The 23,096-nt window shown below is 46.6% G+C and overlaps 1 protein-coding gene across 1 annotated transcript; it reads left to right on the plus strand.

Annotated features, from left to right (window-relative positions):
* Positions 1–156: 156 nt before the first annotated feature.
* On the plus strand, positions 157–21,953 carry VPS33B (VPS33B late endosome and lysosome associated). Its single transcript, XM_082388369.1, has 23 exons — positions 157–4,327; positions 7,889–7,969; positions 8,316–8,377; positions 9,804–9,853; positions 10,049–10,116; positions 13,608–13,653; positions 14,727–14,821; positions 15,119–15,223; positions 15,622–15,718; positions 15,943–16,020; positions 16,369–16,442; positions 16,744–16,830; positions 16,994–17,084; positions 17,299–17,373; positions 17,610–17,674; positions 17,796–17,850; positions 18,778–18,824; positions 19,415–19,547; positions 20,169–20,242; positions 20,736–20,837; positions 20,992–21,067; positions 21,170–21,286; positions 21,581–21,953. Exons 1-23 carry the CDS (start codon positions 4,232–4,234, stop codon positions 21,658–21,660), a joined length of 1,854 nt encoding a protein of 617 aa, XP_082244495.1. The 5' UTR covers positions 157–4,231; the 3' UTR covers positions 21,661–21,953.
* Positions 21,954–23,096: the final 1,143 nt, after the last annotated feature.

Consider the following 23,096-nt stretch of genomic DNA (forward strand, 5'->3'; position numbering starts at 1 on the left):
TGGTGGCGCAGTGGTTAAGATTCCGTGCTCCCAATGCAGGGGGCCCGGGGTTCCATCCCTGGTCAGGGAACTAGATCCCACATGCATGCCGCAACTAAGGAGCCGGCGAGCCACAACTAAGGAGCCGGCGAGCCACAACTAAGACCCGGTGCAACCAAATAAATAAATGAAAGTAAATAAATACATGAAAAAAAACCCAAATATGGTCTCAAAGTTTTTTGGATATGCCCAAGGTCACATAGCTGCAAGTGAGTGACAGCAGTGGGACTTGAACCCAGGTCTGATTCCTAATTCAAGGCTTCAAAAATTCCAGGAATCTATCACTGCCTGGCATAATTTCTGTAATTCACTGATTCTTTTAGAAATACTTTATTAATATCAGAAAGTGATTATCAAAAGACAAATGGAGACATATTCAAGCAACATAGGAGTCCAATGACAGTTCTCAACAATGTCTCATTTTAACAATTTACCAGCAAAAATTGGCTATTCAGAATTTAAATACATGCAGGATGTTTTTCTAATGAAAACATTGATATTCCAACCCTGTCACTGACAGCCTGGTCATGTGTCTTGTTGCTATTGCAAATGTCATTCATGGCAATTATAATATCACTGTACTGTTAACTTGAGCATCTGTTCAGTAGAAATGGGCAAGGCCCTATCACATGCCAGTCAAAGTTAGGGAATCCAGCTTCTGGTAATAGAGCAGTGGACAGATAAGGCCCTTGTTCTCACTGCTCTGTCACTATCATGTAACTTATAATAAAAACGTCAATATAATTATGATTTTTAAAAGGGTAATTTGCCATTAGAACCTTAGAGGAGGGACTTCCCTGGTGGTGCAGTGGTTAAGAATCTGCCTGCCAATGCAGGGGCCACGGGTTTGATCCCTCGTCCTGGAAGATCCCACAAAAGCCGCAGAGCAACTAAGCCCGTGCAGCACAACGACTGAGCCCACGTGCCTAGAGCCCGTGCTCCGCAACAAGAGAACCCACCGCAATGAGAAGCCCGAGCACCGCAATGAAGAGTAGCCCGCGCCCGTCGCAACTAGAGAAAGCCTGTGCGCAGCAATGCAGCCAAAAATAAAATAAATAAATTTATTTAAAAAAAAATAACTTAGAGGAGCAAGATGCTATTTGAGTGCTTAAATATGCATTTCTAACTCCTGCAAATCATTTGTGCCCTTTCCCCAGGGGACTATGAAAAATTAGAAGCTTTTATTGCTAGCCTGGATATGTTTTCCATTTACCTCATCCACCACCATCCTAATGCTCACTAGCTTAAATCTTTTGTTTCCATTCTTGTAAATGCTAATCTAAGGCTTTTGCACTTACTAGTTCTTTGTCCCCAGATTTTCACTTGGCTGGGTCCTTGCCATTCAGGCCTCAGGTCAAATGTTACTTTCTTAGGCCTTTTCACCCTAGTCTAAAACAGCTCCCTTCATGTTCTATCACCACACCCTGTTTAATTTTCCCTAGTATTTGAAATGTATTACTAATGCATTATTTGTCATCACCCACCTTGCCCCATTAGAAGGTAGATCCCATAAGGGTAGGAGACCTGTAGGTAGGAGACCTGCTCATTGCTGTAGTTCCACTCCCAACACAGATTTCTTTTTTTCTGCCTTTTCTTTTTCAGCTCTGCCATGCAGCAGGCAGGATCTTAGTTCCCCCACCAGGGATCGAACCTGTGCCCCCTGTAGTGGAAGTGCGGAGTCTTAACCACTGAACCGCCAGGGAATTCCCCCAACATAGATTTCAATATTGGTTGAGTGAATGAAGAAATGGCTGGGAAACCTTATACCAATCAGCCAATCCACAATGGCAGAAAGCCCGGCCTTTTACCTTTGCCAGCCTGTGCATCCAGATCTCAACCAAGAAGGCCTAAACTTCCTGCAGGTTGACCTGTTCCTGCTCTATGCTGACAGTGTGTCTCAGATCCTAACCCACTGGCATTGAGGTGTTTGGGGAAATTGTCCCCTTCTCCCCGGCCCCCCACTGCCCCATCCCAAGCAGGGAGGCTGGACAGGTGAATGGGGACTCAGCCTGTGTTCCATTGGGTGGGGGTCATAGGACTCCATGGTGCCCTATTCCCAGGCAGTCCTGTTTCATGACACAGCAAAGGACTTTGACATCACACTGGATGGGGTGGAAATTTGGGGGTGCAGGTGCAGCATCTGGTGGAGGAGGCAACAGATATCAAGACTGCTCAAGCTGGAATAAAAGCAACTGTGGGTGAAATGGGCACCTCACAGCAACTTGGGGCCAAACTCAAGAGGCTGGCAAACTGTACGACAGAAGGGACTTAAATCCCTGCAACATGGCGGGTGTATATGTCACTCATCTGTGAAGGGCAGCTTCTACCTTTCTGTGCAGCCAAGATTTGATCTAAGGGGAGGGGGTGAGAGGAAGCTCCGTAAAAAATACTAAACAAGCTCTTGAAGCCCAGTGTGAGCATAAAAGTTTTGTTTTGTTTTTTTGCTTAATCTTCTATTATAGAAGTTTTCAAACATTCGAAAGTAGAATATTGTAATGCAATAAACCCATGTGTACCCATCACCCAGCTTCAACATTTAACAAATGGCCAATCTTTCTTCATTGCCCCACAGATCCCCTTGGCTTATTTTAAAGCAAATCCCAGACATCATATTATTTCATCTGTAAGTACTTCAGTCTGTGTCTCAAAGAGATAGGGGCTCCTTTTTAACATAGACATATAAGCCATTACTATACCTTGAAAGTTTTAGGAATTCCTTATTATCAGCTAATATCCTAATAATATTCTGGTTGATTTCTTTGAATTAGGATCCAAACAAAGTCCACACATTGCAATATTGCATTGTGTTGTTATGTCCCAGAAGTCTTTTATTCTAAAGTAGTTTCCCCTTCCACTTTCTTCTCATTGTCATTTGACAGGTTATTTGACACATATAATTTTCTGCTTTTTGGACATGGTTGATTTTATCCTTGTGATGTCTTTTATCATGTTTCCACTACCCTCTGTATTTCCTATGAACTGGTAATTAGATCCTGAGGCTTGATCAGGTTTAACATGTGCTTCCCATGCATCTCACCAGGAGATGATGATGTGATGTCACGATTGATTAGTGAGTTCAGGTATTGTCAGCCGGATCTGTCCATTATAATGTCTCCTATAAGCTTTTTTTTTTTTTTTTAACAAGGTAAATATAGATCTTTACCATCACCCCTGAAAATTCCCTAATTTTCTTCCCAATTTTCATCCCCAAAGTCAATCACTTTTCTGAAATTTTTCACTATAGTTTTTCCTGTTCGAGAACCTGATAGAAATGGCATGCAGATGCCACTCTCGTGTCTGGCTTCTTTCATTTATTCAGTTATTTTTATTGTATGAATATGCCACAGTTTATTTACCCATTTTCCCACGAAGGGCATTAATGAGTCAAAACTCCGGTATTGAAAGGTCACAGCTGGCGAGACTTGGCTTCCATTGGCTCCTAATGCGTTCCTCTTCTCTCCCCTCACACCCGCCCCGCAACTCCACGCGTCTGGCCTCCCGCAGTTCGGAAGCCAGAGAGCTCCCAGCTTGCAGCTAAATTTGTGGAGTAGATTTGATTGACAGCCCAGATCCTCAGTGATCAATGCCCTCCGGATTCCGAGTTGGTTTCGCCGATTTCACCAAGTTCTAAAAATCGAGCAAGTGCCCAACGCTTGCTTGAGTGAGCTAGGAGAATTGGGTGTACCCTTCAAAGTTAGTTTAAGGTATAATTCTTTTATCACAGGAACACTCGCCTCTGGTTAGGAATGAAACTGAACCTTGACGCATTGCCGCTCCTTTTCAAATGTCCCTTCCAGGACGCCGTCCTTTTCCGGGTACGCTGAGCGCAGGGCGAGTGCACGGGACTTCCGGGAGGTCTAGGAAGTCGTCCCTCTCTTTGGCAGGAGGCGGGTATCTCTGCAGGTGTAGACCCTAATCCTGCGGACCGGCAGAGTGGACCGGGAGGGGTGGGGTGGGACAAAGTGGCTGCAGGCCTGAGGCGAGGTCCCCCGAGGCTGCGGCTGTCCGGCCAGGAGGTGGCCATTCATTCCTCCAGTGTGGCTGAGGAGCGAGGGCCCCTTCGGGGGCTCTTTCGAAGTCCGTGCCCTTACCTGAAGGAGAGCCATCCTGCGCTTACCCTGGGGCGCTGCCGGCCTTCTCAGAGCGGAGGGCGTCCGCCTTCTTCCACCCTGCGGCCCAGGTGACCGCTGCCATGGCTTTTCCCCATCGGCCGGATGCCCCAGAGCTGCCTGACTTCTCCATGCTCAAGAGGCTGGCCCGAGACCAGCTCATCTATCTGCTGGAGCAGGTCAGTGCCTGCCATGCTGGGGGCCTTTACTGTATCAACAGCCAGCACTCACTGGATGCATAGTTCTTTCTTACTGAGCTCCCTTGGTCTTGCTCTTGGCCCTTGGTATTGTCCTTGAAGTTTCTGTGGCAGGTCCAAAATGAAGCACTCAGGGAGGAAACCTTGGGACGATCTGGCCAGAGAGTTAATGGAAATCCCCCCTCCCCCCCTTTTTTTTTTCATACAGACAAGGGAGACACCACTAGTGCCAGGCATCACTGGGGATGGAAAGGTGGTTAAGACAACTTTGTCCTTAGGGTTCTTACGTTCCAGTGGGAGCAGCATGAAACACAAATTACCACACACAGGGTATCATGTGGTGAACGAGTGACAGCTAGGGTGCCTGAAACAATCATTTCTAGCTGGAGTGATCTAGGAGTTTCCAGGAGCTGGAGTGTGAAGATAAGCATATTTTCCTTGGAGATGGGAGAGGATGTTCCAGGCAGATGGACCGGTAGGAGCAAAGTTGAGGAACCAGGGAAGGACAGGCATGTAATACAGAGAAGAGAGGGATGAGAAGTTACACAATAGGCATTAGGCAGCTACTGAAAAATTTTCCCCAATATGTGACATGAAACAGTACTTGAAGATGATTCTAATAGCCATTGTGAAGTTGGATAAATGGGCAAAACAAGAAGGCCAGTGAGGAGACCATAGATCAGACTGAAGTAATAAAGGCCCACACAAAATTAGTGGCAGTGGAAATGAAAGGAATTGATGGGTTTTTTTGAGTCAAAGACTCAAAGACATTGATTGGTCGTAAAGGTTAAGGGAGAAGCAAAGCTGAGTTTGACATTTTTAACTTGAGCTAATAAGAAAGTAATGCTGTTACTGTAATTTTAATGGATTACGTATATAGTCATTTGTTTAATGTTCATATTCCCCACTAGATTGGAAGGTCCTTGAGGACAGGGACATACCTATTTTGTTCAACATGTATACCTAGTGAGTACCTAGCTTAGAATCAGGCACTTAGCATGTGCTTAATAAATATTTGTTGCATGAACATTGAATAGAAATGAGAAAAAGAATTAGAAAGAGGAACAGTTTTGGTGGGGGAAGTTGAGTAGTTTGGGTTTGGATAGGGTGAAGTTAAGATGCTAGTAGGAAATACTGCTTGTAACATCAGCAGATAGAAAGGTAAAATTGCAGCTGGGGTAAAGATGGGGACTTGGGAGAACCTCAGGGGATGTGGGACCATATTTTCTTTCTCTGTAATGTGTCCTGTAGTGGTAGCACAATGATTGGCACATGAAAGACACCCAACAAATGTCTGAGGAATTGAAAAGAGATGCTAGTTAGAACCACTAGTTCAGGTGAGATCCCCATGAAAGACAGTAAATGAGACCAAGGATAGAAACTTGTAAATAGAATGACCTGAGGAAGAGCTGCCCACAAGGGTGACTCAACGTGGCCAGAGTGGATTTCTGTGCAGTAATGTCCTCTTCAAACTAACTTCCTCTGACTTAATTCTTATTAATGGGCACTGCTATTCAGGCTTGAAACCTCAGAATCATCTTTGACTCTTCTTCCGTCCTCACACTTAACTAAACCAGTTGCTGAGTCCTGTGGATATTTCCTTACACCTGACTTTTTTTTTTTTAATTAATTAATTTATTTATGGCTGTGTTGGGTCTTCATTTCTGTGTGAGGGCTTTCTCTAGTTGTGGCAAGTGGGGGCCACTCTTCATCGCGGTGCGCGGGCCTCTCACTATCGCGGCCTCTCTTGTTGCGGAGCACAGGCTCCAGACGCGCAGGCTCAGTAGTTGTGGCTCACGGGCCCAGTTGCTCCGTGGCATGTGGGATCTTCCCAGACCAGGGCTCGAACCCGTGTCCCCTGCATTGGCAGGCAGATTCTCAACCACTGCGCCACCAGGGAAGCCCTACACCTGACTTTTAAAATGGTGATTATAAAATAACACTAACAAATTCTAGAAAATGCAGAAGGTAAAGTGTAAAGAAAAGAAAATCACTTATAACCCTACCATCAGATACAAGCACTGTTAACACTTAATTTCTTTCAAGTATTTTTAAAAATTCTATTACACGTTCCATGTATCTCTTAAAAAACCTGTTTTTGTTCACATCACCACCAGCCTAAATCAGGTCCTCATTCATTAACAGGCTTGGGCTGCTTGTTTGTCTTTTGTTTTCTTGCCGCACCCCGCTGCATGCCGCGCTTCCCCGACCAGGGATCAAACCCTCACCCCCTGCAGTGGAAGCACAGAGTCTTAACCACTGGACCGCCAGGGAGGTCCTTGGGCTGCTTGGACTGTTGCATTAACCACATAAGTGTAGTCCTTACCTCTAGTTTCTCATGTCTCCAATCCATTTTACCCACAGTTCCCAGATTTACCTAATGAAAATTCCCAGCTGATTGGATGCTTCAGTGTACAAAAGCTTTCTATTTTTCCTTGTTCCATAGAGGATCAACACCAAACTCCCTAACTTGGCATTTGGTACCCTTCATGCTCTAATTCCTGTCAAAGATTTCAATCTTGTTTCACACCATTCCCCTACATCAAGATTTCTCAGCCTTGGTGCTATGGACATTTTGGGCTGCTTAATTCTTTGTGGTGGGACTGTTCTGTGCATTGTAGGATATTTAGCAGCATCCCTAACCTCTACCCACTAGATGCCCGCAACACCCCCTGCCCCAAGGTGGACAACCCAAAATGTCTCTAGACTTTACCAAATGTGCCCTGGGGGGCAAAATCAGCCCTGGTTGAGGACTACTGCCTTACATGTACCTTACCCATCAGGCAAACTGAATTGCTTGTTCTGCCCTTACCATTCAACCTGTTCTCTTTCCCTGGCCTTTGCTAGATTGCCATCTCAATCTATCACTGCCAACATCCTACCCATTTGTCAAAGCCTAGTTGAGAGGAAACTTTCAATGACTTCCCCCTCTCTTCTGCTCAGTATGACCTCTCCTTCCTCTGGACAGATGAAAAAGCAGCATCAAGAGTGATGAAGCAGGAACCAGATGACAGGGATTTGGCGTGGGAGAGTGGGTGTGTGGGTGAGGACTGTCCTGGGTTAAGTTTTCTGCCTTGAACATAGGTTATTTTTGTAATTAGAAGAAAAATGCCATTTAAAGAGATATTTGGCAGTTAGTTGAGGGGCTGCAGGATACATGGCGCGGTTTTCTTTTGTTTGGCTTCGTTCAGCAGGAAATCGATTGGGTTATCAGGAGACAGAGTGGAAGAGGCAGTGGAGTAGAGGAGCAATGATGTAGAACAAGGTCACAGGCAAGCAGGAGGGTTGAGTGACAAGGACTTAACCTTAGAAAGAAGGTGAAATATCTTTCCACTGGTACAGAAAATGAGAAGACAAAATAGGTGAATATGTAGAGAAATGTCAGCTGTGGATATAGGCAATAAATAAGGTGCTGGGGTAGATGAGGTCTAGTGCCCTTCCAACTCAGAGACTGGGCTTCTATTAAATGGATGGCTAGATGAGCTGTCAGCCGAGGGAGCTTGTGTGACCTGAGAGTAACCCAAGATACTGTGTCTCCTTCAGCTTCCAGGAAAAAAGGACTTGTTCATTGAGGCAGATCTCATGAGCCCGTTGGATCGAATCGCCAGTGTCTCCATCCTAAAGGTACCTGCCCCTTTCCCCACGTGTATCAGGCCCCTCTTTCCTATTAAGCAGTTTTTCTTTTGATGAACAGTACATATTACTGAAGAGTGACTACCCTTATAGGGTAAATAGAGGATGGCAGACTTGCAGTGACAAGTGGGGATTGATACTCTTTGTATTGTTTTATTTTTGGTTTTTCTATTGACAGTTTGAGGAAGGTTCAGTGGGATGGTTGTCAGGGAGGTACTTTGACTGCTAGAATTAGTATAAATAGGAGGGAGCCCTTCCAGAAGACCCCTGTCATTGTATCAGGCTTTGGGTTTCCAAGCACACTTATGTCCATTGTTTTGTTGGATTCTCTCTGTAGCAACATGAAGTAGACAAGCTGTACAAAGTGGAGAACAAGCCAGCCTTCAGCTCCAGTGAACAGTGAGTGTCTGGGAGACTCTGTCTCGGCTCCAAGCTGGAGGAGGTCCCTACACATTTGCCTTTGATCGGTCCTTGGCCGAGATCTGGCACCATGATGTTTGTGACATGGTTCACTTCCCTCCTCTTTTACAATTTCATCCTTAGGTTATGCTTTAGCCTCTTAATTGGTCTCCCTTTCTGCGGTTTCTCCCTCCTTTGTCCTCTTCTCTCTTTAACCCAATCTACCATCTCTAACCAGATTGATTAATCTTTCAAAAATATTTTCACTGGGCTCTCCTGAAGCACCTTCAAGGCTTCCCTTACTTACCGAGTGAGGTCCTCATTGTTCGTCATAGATTCCAAGGCTGCCTGCAGGGAGGCCTCTCACCCCCTTTCCAGCCTGGTCTCTTTCACGTGCCCACTACTCAGCTCGCACTTCTGCGTGCTTCCCAGCTCTGCACACGTACCTCCGTGTTTTTGGCCACTCCACCCACTCTGCCTGAAATTCTCTCCTCTCCTCACTGTTCTTGCGACAAATACCCAGCCATCAGAATCCAGCCCCGCCTCCTCCACGCAGCTCTCAGTTGCCATTCTGGGGTGATTTTCTCCTCCTCTGGACTTACATGGGGTTCAGTGTTTGTCCTGTTCCCCTGGCACACAGTCACATCCTGCCTGTTGTCTGGTGTTTGTTTTTATTTTTAATACTTCTCAACTTAAGTAATGTACACCCTCCCTTAGAGGAAAAAATTCTCCTAGATACATGGAGAATACATCCATGAACCCCAATTTGAAGAACAATTTTATATACTTTCTTGTATTGTTTTTTAACACTTGATTGTTAATATACTCCATACATATATGCATCTTATTTTGCCCAATAGACTGTAAATTATTTGAGAGCAGGAACTCCTGGGTCCACCATAAGGCCAATAAGTGCCCCCAGCCCACCACGATATACCTGTTTTATCGGGGGGAGTCTTGTGTGTGTGTGTGTGTGTGTGTGTGTGTGTGTGTTTAAACTCTTAATTATATACTCATTTTTAAAAAAAATATTTATTTATTTGTTTGGTTGCACCAGGTCTTAGTTGCGGGAGGCGGGCTCCTTAGTTGCAGCAGGCGGGCTCCTTAGTTTTGGCTCGCCGGCTCCTTAGTTGTGGCATGCTAACTCTTAGCTGCAGCATGCATGTGGGATCTAGTTCCCTGACCAGGGATTGAACCTGGGCCCCCTGCATTGGGAGCGCAGAGTCTCATCCACTGCGCCACCAGGGAAGTCCTGAGTCTTGTGTGTTTGGTATGTGGTGAGCCAAAAGAGCTGGCAGGGCTTTGGCTGGGGTGAGAACTGTAGCAAATGGTGAAAGAGTTGACATTGTTTAAGTTTCTTCTAAGCTGCTATCACCAACTTCATGATTTTTCTTCGCTGAGGTTTTTTCCCCCTTCTCTCCCATAGATTGTGCTTCTTGGTCAGACCTCGCATCAAGAATATGCGGTACATTGCCAGTGAGTGTGCCATGGTGTTCATTATAACTAAGACCTGGGAAAGGGTGGGAAGGTCTAAGGACCTTGGCCATAAGAACCCTTTAATAAGAAAAGAATTGTTTGGGTAGGCCATACTCCTCGTAGAGGCTCTCTGCTTCCTTGCTTCTAGTCTAACAAAGGTCCATGGCTTTCGGGTTGCATCCTTTCTGTCTGTAGATCTTGTCAATGCTGACAAAATGGCTGGCCGAACTCGGAAATACAAAGTGATCTTCAGTCCTCAGAAGGTGAGTTTGGACCCTGGTGGAAATGACATAGGGTAGAACAGGATTGGGGACTGGGAAGGGGTAAGGGACCAACAGCTATATCTCCCTCAAAGCAAATTATAGGTGACTGAGTAAAATACCTGTCACTTTTTTTTTTATTAAGGTAGCAGAGTCTGTCATCAAATTGCCCCGAATATAGATTGTACAGTTGTGAGAGGTGTCCTCTACATAGATTTCTTTAAATGAAAAGATTGACATTTTTGAAGTAGAACCTGCAATGTATCCCTTCTAACACCAATTCCTATATAGTAATGGTGCACAATGTTATGGCTTTTCAATGACTTTCTCCCTATATCTCTTTAATAACAAACACAATAAATCTTCACCCCCCGCCCCATGCTCATCGAAGGCATGTGGCTGGGCTGCCCTTGGGTTATCAGAACCATACCAGTGTACTTTGGAAGAGGTTTTTCTTACACAGGGTGCAGTAAAATGGTCTCTAAGCTTGGAGCAGCTGAGGGAACTGAAGCCCACAGTCACATAGTGAATTAGCATAGCCAGGCTAGGTTTCTTCCATCTTTACCTCAATAATTGCAGTAAGTGTTAGGTGATCTGTCATAGTATCTCCATTTCTCGATTCCATCAAGTTCCCCTGTCATCCCCACATCAACGGGGTGCATTGTAGGTACATCCTCAACCTGATTGATTGGGAGGAATGATGTACCAGGTCTATACATTGCCCGTCGTAGGACTATACAGTTATACCAAGTAGTGCATGCCACACTTAGAGCAGGTAGAAATTAAAGTTGAAAGGACAGGGATTTATTCCTTTGCAATTTTCCCAAGAAAATTCTAAAGAAAATAGAAGCAGTAGGTAAGACTAAAGACACTGAAGCCAAACTGTCTGGCTGTGAATCCATGCTTTAGCACCTATTACCTGTGTGATCTTGGATAAGTTACTTAACTGCTCTGTGTCTCAGTTTTCTCATCTATAAAATGGAGTTGATAATAGTACTTATCTCTTTTAAATGAGATGACTTTCAGTTTCTATTAAGAAGTCTAGAGGAATCATAGGCTTATATTGTTTTCTCATCATTTAAAAGGAATAAGAGGAAAGAACCAGTGATCTTCCTTTGAAGATCATTTGAAGATTGATAGCACAGTCTTACAGCTATTAATCCTGTTTAGGAATATAAATATATCAAGTGTAGCATTATTACCAGGGCAAGAAAATTATTGAGTAAAATAACCAATCAGAATTACAGGTTACTTTTGAATGTTATTAAAGGAGCTATAGCAGTAATTTCTAGTTTTTGGAGTCTTACAAGACCCTTTTTTTCAAATTATACTTCCAAGGACAGACTTGTTTAAACAGAGAATAGAACAAGTTGGTAACAGTTTCAAATAATGCTACAAGCCTCCATATCACACAGAAAAAGAAAATTGATATTTTTATGAAGTTTTTCTTTCTAACACCCTATCTAATCAAATTCTTTGACCTAATTTTCCATCACAGGACAGTGTCTTCCTTAGTTGCTGTAGGGAAGAGGAATTTTCTCTCTCTTCCTGAGACTCCCTTTGTTAATTATGAAGATTGGCAGTTTTCAAACTGGGCTATGGAGTTCCATTAGTTAGCATTAAAAGTAGCCCTGTAGGGACTTCCCTGGTGGTGCAGTGGTTAATAATCCACCTGCCAATGCAGGCGACACGGGTTCGAGCCCTGGTCCGGGAAGATCCCACATGTCACGGAGCAGCTAAGCCCGTGTGCCACAATTACTGAGCCTGCACTTTAGAGCCCATGAGCCACAACTACTGAAACCCGTGTGCTACAGCTACTGAAGCCTGGGCGCCTAGAGCCCATGCTCCACAACAAGAGAAGCCACCGCAATGAGAAGCCTGTGCACCGCAACTAAGAGTAGCCGCCACTCTCCGCAACTAGAGAAAGCCCGCACACAGCAACGAAGACCCAACACAGCCAAAAATAAATTAATAAAATTAATTAATTAATTTTAAAAAAATTAAAAAAAAAAAGTAGCCCTGTAGGATTTCAGTTTTACTGACATAAATGAATGAGGGATGAATAGGACTCTTCTGTATAACTGTAAAATAAGGCGAACCTAACATTAATCTTCCACACCTCATAGAGTTATTATGAGGATCAAGAGAGGTAATGCTTTTAAAACACTGACAACAATGCCTAGTACATGTGAAACAAATAATACACATCCACTATTATTATTGTCATCATCATTATCAGACAGAAGTGCCCTCAACTTTCTTCCTCATTACCTCCAAATATTTCACCCTTTTCCCACCTGTCTCAAAGGAGGATGAGGGAATTCCCTGGTGGTTCAGTGGTTAGCACTCTGCGCTTTCACTGCCAAGGGTGTGGGTTCAGTCCCTGGTTGGGGAACTAAGATCCCCACGAGCCATGCAGCATGGCCAAAAAAAACATAAAATAAAAAATAATTTACAAAAAATAAAAAAATAAAAGAGGACGAGACACTGGCCTTTCCCCATCTAAGAGCGGAGGCTCCCCTGTGTTCTTGGTCCCATCCCTGCCTGCTTTCTCCACTCTCTTGCTTCATCAAGTAGACTCTTTTATATCTTCAACCATATCTATCCCTTCTAAACAGTTCTCTCTCCTCATCTCTTGTCCCTGACAGCGACTCTCCCTTAATTCGTGGCCAGACTGAAGAATTATCTGCTGCCACTTCTTCTGCTTCCTCACGTCCACCTTCATCTTTTAATCTAGTCGCCTAAGATCTCCGCTGTCAAATCCAGTGATGTCTGTGTCATGCTCTTCCTACTTAACTTCTCTGGCATTTGAGACTGTTGCCCATTCTTCCTTGAAACTCTGCCTTTAGAGGTGCTATTTAGGGGTGCTGTTTTCTCCTAGTCTCACCTCTTTATGTATTCTTTCTCGGTCTTCTCTGCCCGGTCTTGGACTGTGCACCCTTTTAATTTTGGTTCCCTAGAGTCCTGTCCTAAGCTCTCTTCTCTCTGTGTGTTCTTTTGGACAAACTATCCACTTTAAATGCAGTATATGTGCCTTTAACCCCCGAGGCTGTCTGTCCAGACCTCCCTCGGTGTCTGCAGAGGTCCCATGGACATGTCCTAACCAGAACTCCATCCCTCCTCTCTCCACACCATTGCTTTTTACCTCCACCTGCTCCTCCTCCTCTGTTTCTATAGCACTGTCATGCCCTGCTTCCTGTCTCTGCCTGCAGGACCCACCCCTCCATGACAGCTGAATACCTTCTCCTTTGTAAAGCTTTTCCAGTCAGGGAGAAAAAAGCAATTGACTTAATAAATGAATGAAATGGCTGAAAAGGAAACAAAGCGTTGGGCCAATGATTCCAGTGGTCCTTTCTAGATCTAAGAGTCTGGGTTCTCTTGTCTTTTTCACTGGGTTCAATAAGTGTGGTCCTCATCAGTGACCACAGAGGAACTCCAGAGAAATGGAAAGAATGGAGAAGGGGGTTACTAATCAGCTTCCCTTTCTCTTTCAGTTTTATGCGTGCGAGATGGTGCTTGAGGAAGAGGGCATCTATGGAGGTGAGAGGAGACGGATATGAGTGGAAAGGGGGAGGACGTGTGCAAGAAGGCCGTGATGGTTGTTCCCCGTCCCCATCTCCTCCTTTTCCCTGCCTCATTCCTGTTGGCCTGGCAGGAGGAGAGGGTCCTGAGAATGGGAAGGAAGACCCCAAATTAGAATACTAGTGGGGCTATAGTTGAAAATCACCGATGCTCTCTTCTTACCTCCCAAGACTCCCACAAGCAAAAATCGTGCCTTCCCTCCTGTATGTATTCCTCACTCCATCCTCCATGCAACACAAAGCTGGTCACCGTCCTCCCTACTGGAAATCCTGCAGTGGCTCAGATTAAAGCCCAGAATCCTCAGCATGGCCTCCTGCGCCTCTACAGTCTGGCCCCTTCCTGGCCCTTTCACCTCATCATGTGCCGCTCCTCTCTCCTGACTCACTACCCTCCAGCCATGGGGACTTCACACACCTGTTCTTGTTGCCTAGAATATTCCTCACCCTATGGCTTTTTGCCTACCCAAATCATACTCAAATTCTAAGCCAAATGTCTCTTCTTTAGGGAAGTCTTTCCTGTACCTGTAGTTGAGGTTAGATCCCTGAAATGTTTGTGCTCATAGGTTGCTGTTTTACTTCTTTGGAGCATATAACTGTAGTTAAATTTGTCTGGTGTGTACTCTCTCACTACATTGTCAGCTCCAGAAGTCAGGAGCATGTCTATTCTGTTTACCACCATGTCCCCAGTATTTAGCCTAGCGCCGTACATATGTGGCTTTCCGTCAGTATTTGTCCAATAATGCATAAATGAAGGAGTGTTTCATCAGCACTTTTGGTTGGCGATCTAATGAAAACACACCACTGATCCCACTGTATTACAGGCTGTTACGTACATGTCTCCTTTCCTTATCAGCCTGTGAGCCCCTTCCAGGCAGAAACTGTATCTTATTCATCTCTGAGCATCCCATGCTCAGTGCAGTACCTGGCGTGTGGCAGGCACTCAGGAGTTTCTGCATGGCTGTAGTGGAGCTTCCCTCTTAAGGTGGAGCCACGTGCCTTCGGCAGGGAGGCTGATGCTCTCTGTACCCACAGATGTGAGCTGTGACGAATGGGCCTTCTCTTTGTTGCCTCTTGATGTGGATCTGTTGAGCATGGAACTACCAGAATTTTTCAGAGACTACTTCCTGGTAAATGCAGGGCCCTTGGGTCTTGGCATCAAGGAGTCGGGACAGACATGGGGTCCTGTGGGCTAGAAATATGGATTCAACCTTCATCCAGCTCATAATTTATCATGAGTGATAGTAATTTGGAGATGGAATACTACCGCTTGATGTTCATGGGGCTTCCTTTGGGGCCAATGAAAATGGACTTTTGCAAGCGTTGCCCAGACCCTGCCTTTCTGCGCAGGGCTTCTAGGCCTATCCACTTTCCAGATGGATCTGTCGGGTTGATCCATATCTTTCTGGCCCATGTGGTCCCTGCAGGAAGGAGATCAGTGTTGGATCAACACTGTGGCACAGGCCTTGCACCTCCTCAGCACGCTCTATGGACCCTTCCCTAACTGCTATGGAATTGGCAGATGTGCTAAGGTGAGCAGTTCTGTGTCCTGATAGCCCCTATTCACTTGTTTTCTAACCACCAAGGATTATTCATGGGCATCTGGGATGTGAGGTATATTCTTTACCTTGCTTTCATTGCTCCGGAGTAGGTCCCCGGAGGGGAGAACTTGTGTGGTTAACAGAATGGCAAGAGCCCGGGACCTCTGGGTAGCATCCCTAAATCTTTGGGGGCGGAGAGACTCCTTCACTGGTGTGGGGCAGGATGGGGAGGGGTAGGAACAGGTGGGAGTAGAAGAGATAATATTGTTAATAATTAGCTCCTCTCGGGGTCAAGGAGAAGGATCACATGGAAAAGGGTTGGGTTCTGTAGGTGTGGGGCTGCACAAGGGACCTGGACATAAGATTGCGAATGTCTTGGGCCCTGGCAGATGTCACATGAATTGTGGAGGAAACTGGAAGAGGAGGAGGATGGTGAAACCAAGGGCCGAAGGCCAGAAATTGGACATGTCTTTCTCCTGGACAGAGGTAAAGTATGCTCAGCAGTCCTCTCATCTGTCGACCCTAGAAGATACGGGAATATGGGAAACATGGTGGCACAGCTGGGATCCTCAAGTTGGGGCTGTGAATGCCAGCGTTGACTCGGGGCGTGGGCACTTGGGACCCATGGAAGGCACTTGAGCAGATACTGAGCAAACTGGGTGGGAGGCTGCATCGGGGAGGACCCTCACGGTCGGGGATCTTGGTTTCAGACGTGGACTTTGTGACGGCACTTTGCTCCCAGGTGGTTTACGAGGGCCTGGTGGATGACACCTTCCGCGTCAAGTGTGGTAAGTGGCATCTCGGCGAGACGGAGGGGTCCTCAGCTCCTGGGGCTTCCCACGGTGAGGGTGCAGGACTTGTGGGAGAGACCCAGGCTTGGAGTGAACTGCTGCCTTCCAAATAGTTTGGGGAACGTTTAAATCTTCTTTCCTTTTTTTTTGGCCACGCTCTGTGGCTTGTGGGATCTTAGTTCCCTGACCAGGGATGGAACCTGGGCCCCTGCCATTGGAAGCTCAGAGTCCTAACCACTGGACCACCAGGGAAGTCCCTGGGGGACCTTTAATGGCAGTTCAGGAAAGGGAGGGGAAGGAAGGACTCATCAAAGATCCTCATAGCTGTTTCCTCTGCTCTCAAAGGGAGTGTCGACTTTGGCCCAGAAGTCACATCCTCTGACAAGAGCCTGAAGGTGCTGCTCAACGCCGAGGACAAGGTGAGCACATGGGTGCCAGCAGAGGATTTCCCCAGGGCCACTGCCACCATGAGGCTGTGGGCCCCGGCACTGGGAGGAGAGGCCGAGTCCCCAGGAGAGAGGGACACCCTGCCAGTTAAGAGCACAACCCAGAGCACATAGCAGGGATTTGACATGTCCTGACTGATACCAGCTCGGCTTTCTTTGTACTTCTGCTAGAATAGCTGAGCACTCTCCCTGTGCTGTTGTTACCCTGATGAGGCAGGAAGGAACAAGGTATAAGTCTGTATAGTAATTTGTTCCTGTCTTATTCCCCTTGCAGGTGTTTAATGAGATTCGTAACGAGCACTTCTCCAATGTCTTTGGCTTCTTGAGCCAGAAGGCCCGGAACCTGCAGGCCCAGTATGATGTGAGGCTCCCAGCCCAGGTCCTCCGTCTGTTTCCTCAGTGGCTCCCCAGGCTGCTGCCCTTTGGCTCCCCTTCTGATGCTACAGTGGGTGGGAACTGAGGGAGGGTAGTGCTTGCTCACATCTGAGGGCAGAGGGGCTGACCTCATGGGAATGTCCCCACAGCGCCGGAGAGGCATGGACATCAAGCAGATGAAGAACTTCGTGTCCCAGGAGCTCAAGGGACTGAAGCAGGAGCACCGCCTGCTGAGTCTCCGTAGGTTTCAGCTTGAGGGTAGGGCAAAGGGATCCCTGCAGAGGAGATCTGGGAGGGGATCCCTGTTCATTTGGAAAATAGTGCTCTTCTTTGGTCTAAAGTGGGAAGAAGTGCTCCTGCACTTTGCCTTAAGAGGTCCTTATTCTTCTGGACAATAAAGAGACATTCTTCCAGAACCAGGTATACGTCAGCTCCCCTTTTGTCCTGTCTGCAGATATCGGGGCCTGTGAATCCATCATGAAGAAGAAAACCAAGCAGGACTTCCAGGAGCTCATCAAGACTGAGCATGGTGACTTGGCTACTTCTCCTGCTTCTGCTTCCCTGGCTCCCAGCCCCAGCCCGCCCTGAAAAGATGCTCTCTGGCTCTTTCCAGCTGATGCTGGCTGTGTGGAATGTTGGTTCCTGCTAGAAGCCCTGGGGGCCCCTTAACCCACCCCAAGAGATGAGGAGACAGACGCCCATTAGCATAGATGGCAACAGCTGAGCCGCTCCCCCAGTAACAGGCTCTCCTCTGATTATTCGCAGCGCTGCTGGAGGGCTTCAGCATCCGTGAGAGCACCAACTACATTGAAGAGCACATAGACCGGCAGGTGAGGCGGGAAGAGGGGAGATATTGGGAACAGCGTTTAGAGGTGAGGCTCAAGCGGAAGCAAGAGGAGAGAACGTGTGTTATGAAACTTGAATTCTCCTTGACTCTTTCTTCCTGTGCAGGTGTCACCCATAGAAAGCCTTCGCCTCATGTGCCTTTTGTCCATCACTGAGAATGGTGAGCCCCAGGGACCAAAGACGCCAGATTGAAAAGCTGTACCTTAGGGATAGTCCCCTGTAATCTCGTGGATTCTTTCCCCTGTAAAATAAAGCAGTTTTTGTTTTGGGTGAAACATTCCCAGGTCATAAGGTAATTTATTGTTCCAGCCCTAAACAGGACCACATCCACCCTCCCCAACCCCCCGGCACAAGGCCTGTCCCATCGTAGGACTGCAAAGGGGTAGAGCTGAGCGGCATTTCTCTCATCATTCCATCTGGCCTCCTACCCTCAACAAGATTTCATAATCAAGATACAGTCCAGGAAAAACCAATTTCATAAACATTTTAAAAGCTCAGATTCTGCAGCCTTTCATGGCAACTTGTTTTGAGTGTTGAAGTCTTCCAGTTGGCAAATATTCTTTAAGGTTGCTTTCTATCCAAAGACGTTATTTGCTTATTCTAAATCTCCTTTATTGTAGTTGGAATTCCATTTCTTCTTACCTCTGTGGAGAAAAACATTTAAGACTGCACTTTGGGAGCTCATGTGAACACTTTTCCTATTCCTCACTAGCTGTTGAGCAGTTCCCCAGAAAACTGGCCCATAGCCAGGGAGAAATGCACGGGAAGGCCCTTGTCCTCCCTCCTGCCGCATCCCACCCCCCACTACGGATTAGATTAGCTTTCGTTTCGGTGTCCCTTCCTCGGGGCTCTTCCTTGGAACTCTCAGATCCAGGCTATATCTTTCAAAAAGCGAGCTTAAATTTAGGAGTCAATTTAGAATCAACTGCATAGGATGCAAGGTTAATGTTATGTACTGACTCCTTCCTTCTGACTAGGGTTTTTTTTTTGGTGGGGGGACGAGGGTTGGTTTGTTGGTTGGTTGGTTGGTTTGTACACTTTAGGACACCTCAACTGGCTCATGAACCTTTATCTTCCTTACCCTCAGGTTTGATCCCCAAGGATTACCGATCCCTGAAAACCCAGTATCTGCAGGTAAGGCCAGGAGACCGTGTTCTTGAGGGAACTTGGTGGAGGGAGGTCATTGGACATTTTCGAAAGAGGCAAAAGAAGAAACGGTCCCTTTCCTGTCCCCATCACCCTCCTGTTCCCATGAGCCTCCCTCTCAGAGGTTGTGGGGATGGTCACCTTTCACACACAGAGACCCTTCCCACTGCCCTTGTTTCACTCTGCTCCCCTCTTATGTGGCCAATGCGGGGGGAATTTGAACAATTCAGCTGTTGGACCCAGTGGAGAGTTCTTACTCCTGGGTTCTCCATTTATTTAGCACCTTGCGAGGCGTCGATACACCTTTCCTTCCAGGTCCTTCTCAAGTCCTACCTCCTCTGTGAAGCCTTCCCCACCTCCTTACATCGATAGCTTTCTGTGCTCTTTAATTGTTCTGTGCTGCTTTTATTCTTTGTTTGGCATTTGGTGATTTCTGATATGAAAATCTTCCCCACAAACAAGTGTGCGCTGTTCAGGACACAGAGCGCATAATCCTCCTCTCCCCCACCTCCGTATCACCTAACAGTGCTAGGCCCTTGGTGGACGCTCGGTAGAGAGCTGAATTGCATTTTCTTCAGAGCTATGGCCCCGAGCACCTGCTAACCTTCTCCAATCTGCGGCGAGCTGGGCTCCTAACGGAGCAGGCCCCGGGGGACACCCTCACAGCCGTGGAGAGTAAAGTGAGCAAGCTGGTGACGGACAAGGCTGCAGGTGAGCAGGGAGTGCAGGTAACCCCTTTCACCCTCCTCGGCTGTTGTTGCCTGTTCTCTCAATGGGCAGAGCACCCTGGTGGGGAGAGAATGAGCTGGGGAAGGAGAAAGTGGTTCCTTACTGTTACTGTCCTGACTGCCACTACTTCTGCTTGTAAGAGCAGCTTCCAGTTATTGAACACTGACGTGCTAAGCCTTTTAGATACACTTTCTCATTTAATCCTCGCAAAGTTTCTATGTGGTAAGTTTTATTATCTCCATTTTACACATGAGGAAACCGAGGCTTAGGGAGGTTAAGTGACTTCTTCAGGGCCCCTTAGTAAGTCAGATTTGACTCCAAAGGCCGTACACTTAACCAGTAAACTAGGATCACCCTGTAGATTGCATTTAGTAGAGGGCTGGTACCCTGTAGGAGGAGGAAGACTGTGGGTGGGAGAAGGGTGGTGATTGTCTTAATCAGTTCCAGGGAACTGTAGGTGAACGGCTTTGAGGGGGATCTTCAGATGTGATAGGTCCTGCTATTTGAGAAGAGGGGCTCCTGTAATTTCCTGAGTGGTATCACCTGCGGCAGCATCATTAATCCATAAACCTTAGATGAAACCAGCACAGATTTCTTTCCCAGGAAAGATTACTGATGCCTTCAGTTCTCTGGCCAAGAGGAGCAATTTCCGCGCTATCAGCAAGAAGCTGAATCTGGTATGTAGAACAGGGGTGGACAAGGGAGGCAGTGGGGTCAGTCCTTCGTGAAGTACTTTGAACCCACAAAAACCTCTCTGTCATTTTGTTTTTATAAAGATCCTTTTGTGTGGTAGCATTATAGCATGAGCTTAATAATGAGACAAGACACAAAGGTTCATTCATTTAATAAACACATAACTCACACCTACCAATGTCAGAGAATACACTGAGTGCTGCTTCAGTGACAGACATGTCCCATGTCGCTGAAGGGTCAGAAGGGGTTCCTCCTTCCAGTGAGCGTGGAAACTCATTCAAGAGAATCAGCAGGCACTGAACAGCTTTCATCTTTGGTTATGGATTCTTTTTTTTTTTTTTCCTCCAAGGCTATTGCTGGTTCTCACTTTAGTTGAAGTAAGAACTGTTCTTAGGGGTATGCCACTTTTCTCTGACCCTGTAAAGGACTGGAGGGCTGAGTGGTCACTTGCCTCATACAGTCCCCTTTGCCCTCTAGATCCCACGTGTGGATGGCGAGTATGATCTGAAGGTGCCACGTGACATGGCATATGTGTTCAGTGGTGCTTACGTGCCCCTCAGCTGCCGAATCATTGAGCAGGTGAGAACGAGTGGCTCGCTCCTGTTCATATTTCATGCTCTCTGCTTTCTCTTAGTCCCGGGCCTGGCCCAACTTTTAACTACCTGAGTGACTAGCAAGAAATGTGACAGTCTGGCTGCTGCTAGACTTGAAACTAGCACTTGTGCCTTCCCAGGTGCTGGAGCGGCAAAGCTGGCAGGGCCTGGACGAAGTGGTGCGGCTTCTCAACTGCAGTGAGCTGGCATTCACAGGTGCGTGGCCTTGCCCAGTGGGGTCGGGGTGAAACGAGAGGAGGGCCGGATGCATCATCCAGTAGTGCCGGTTAAGAGCTGAGTCTGGTCTGGTCTTTGCAGACATGACCAAGGAAGACAAGGCTTCCAGCGAGTCCCTGCGCCTCATCTTGGTGGTGTTCTTGGGTGGTTGCACATTCTCTGAGATCTCAGCCCTCCGGTTCCTGGGCAGAGAGAAAGGTGAGATCAGGCTTCTGTGGGATCTGGGGGACAAAGGGCAGCCCTCAGGAAGGCTTCTTTACTGGCCTCTGGGTACCACTTACTGCCATCTTGCTGTGGGCTGAATAGCAGGAAGCCCAGTTCCACCAAGCGTGGCAAGTTGCTGTGCCCAGGAGCATGGCACTGACACATCTATGACTATAAACTGGTGCTCTGACCCAGCTAGGGCCATGGAACTGGAGGGGCTTGACATGGCTGGTGGTCGGGGCTTAAATCTGCTCTCAGTCACGTATGGTGGTGCTTTTGACTCCTTAGGGTACAGGTTCATTTTTCTGACGACAGCAGTCACCAACAGCGCTCGCCTTATGGAGGCCATGAGTGAGGTGAAAGCCTGAACTTTTCCCGGCCAGTGTTGATGTCTTCCCTGGACATGTTCCTCAGTGGGATGCAGGAGTTTGAATCCCAGCTGCTAATAAAATGTCTACCAACTATGCTCCTAAGAGCTGGGGAGCAGGGAACTTATTTGGATTTAGAGAACATATCTGAGGAGAGAGTTTACTTCCTGCCCCCAGGATATTTCTTTTTTGTTTATGAAGTACAGCCCATGCTGATGAGATAAGGAGGAAGAGGATCTTTTGCTAAATCCTGTTTGAATATCATTGTAAATAAAGCCTCTACTCTCAATGTATCAATATTATGTTTAGTTCTAGACAGGCACTTCCATGTTTACTGGTGAAGCAGAGGGGGCTTTACATAGGGGCTTCGTGTATTCCGCGGCCTGGACTGGGTAGTAGCTCTGGCCCTGGTCTGGTTCTTCCTTGAAACTTGCACTGGTCTGGTTCTTCCTTGAAACTTGCACTGTACTGGACTTCCCTCAACCATAAAATGAGGATTAGATAGATGATCAGTACGCACCCTTCCAATTCCAAAATTCTGTGGTTCATTACACTTTGGAAAAAATGAGCTTGCTATTGTTTTAACTTAAGGAGTCGCTTGAATTTTAAGCCTTTTGTTTCTTATTGCAGAATGAAAGATTGTGTCCCTTGTTAGAGCAATTTCAGGCATTGGCAAACTGTGCTCCTGTAAAGGTTACCAGTGCCCTCCTAAGTGCTGATTCTAGTGACCTTTCTTTCCCTTTACCCTTTAAAAATTGTGAACACTAACCACATCTATTAGTGGTTGTCTTCTAAGTTGATCTCACTGATGATCCCCTTTACCTCCTTGTAATTCTCATATTCAGCTTCCATGACACACTTTTTTGTCCTCCTGCATTCTCCTAGGCTGCACTTCCGTCTCCTTTGGTTCCTCTCTCTGTGTATCCTCCTTTGTTGCATCTCCTGTCTCTGTCCTTTATTGTTATCCACTTGCCCATCCCAAACTTTTGTCTCACTGCTGAGCTTCACGCGATTATTTACAACCTGGTCGTTCCATGGGCAGTTCACACTCAGCATGTCTAAAATAAACTCTCACACTGAACCTTGTGTCCCCACTTGGGATCCCTAAGTCTGCTCCTCTTCATCTGTTTCCTTAATTGACATTCTCATCATCTACCCAAGTTTTGTTCATGCAAGAAATTATATCCTTGGGACTTCCCTGGTGGTCCAGTGGTTAAGACTCCATGTTCCCAATGCAGGGGACCCGAGTTCAATCCCTGGTCAGGGAACTGGATCCCACATGCATGCCACAACTAAGAGTCCGAATGCCACAACTAAAGATCCCACATGCGGCAACAAAGATCCCGCGTGCCGCTACTAAGACCCGGTGCGGCCAAATAAATAAAATTTAAAAAATTAAAAAAAAAAAGAAATTATATCTTTGACCTCAGATTTTT

The sequence above is a fragment of the Balaenoptera borealis genome (genome assembly GCF_965194805.1).
Source record: "Balaenoptera borealis genome assembly, chromosome: 3".
Taxonomy (NCBI): domain Eukaryota; kingdom Metazoa; phylum Chordata; class Mammalia; order Artiodactyla; family Balaenopteridae; genus Balaenoptera; species Balaenoptera borealis.

Bases quoted from the DNA above. Each gene is read 5' to 3' on its own strand.
- VPS33B (XM_082388369.1), top strand. From the start codon at position 4,232: ATGGCTTTTCCCCATCGGCCGGATGCCCCAGAGCTGCCTGACTTCTCC. The intron at 18,825-19,414 runs GTAAGGCCAGGA...CATTTTCTTCAG, and splicing joins TGAAAACCCAGTATCTGCAG to AGCTATGGCCCCGAGCACCT. The intron at 20,243-20,735 runs GTATGTAGAACA...TTTGCCCTCTAG, and splicing joins TCAGCAAGAAGCTGAATCTG to ATCCCACGTGTGGATGGCGA.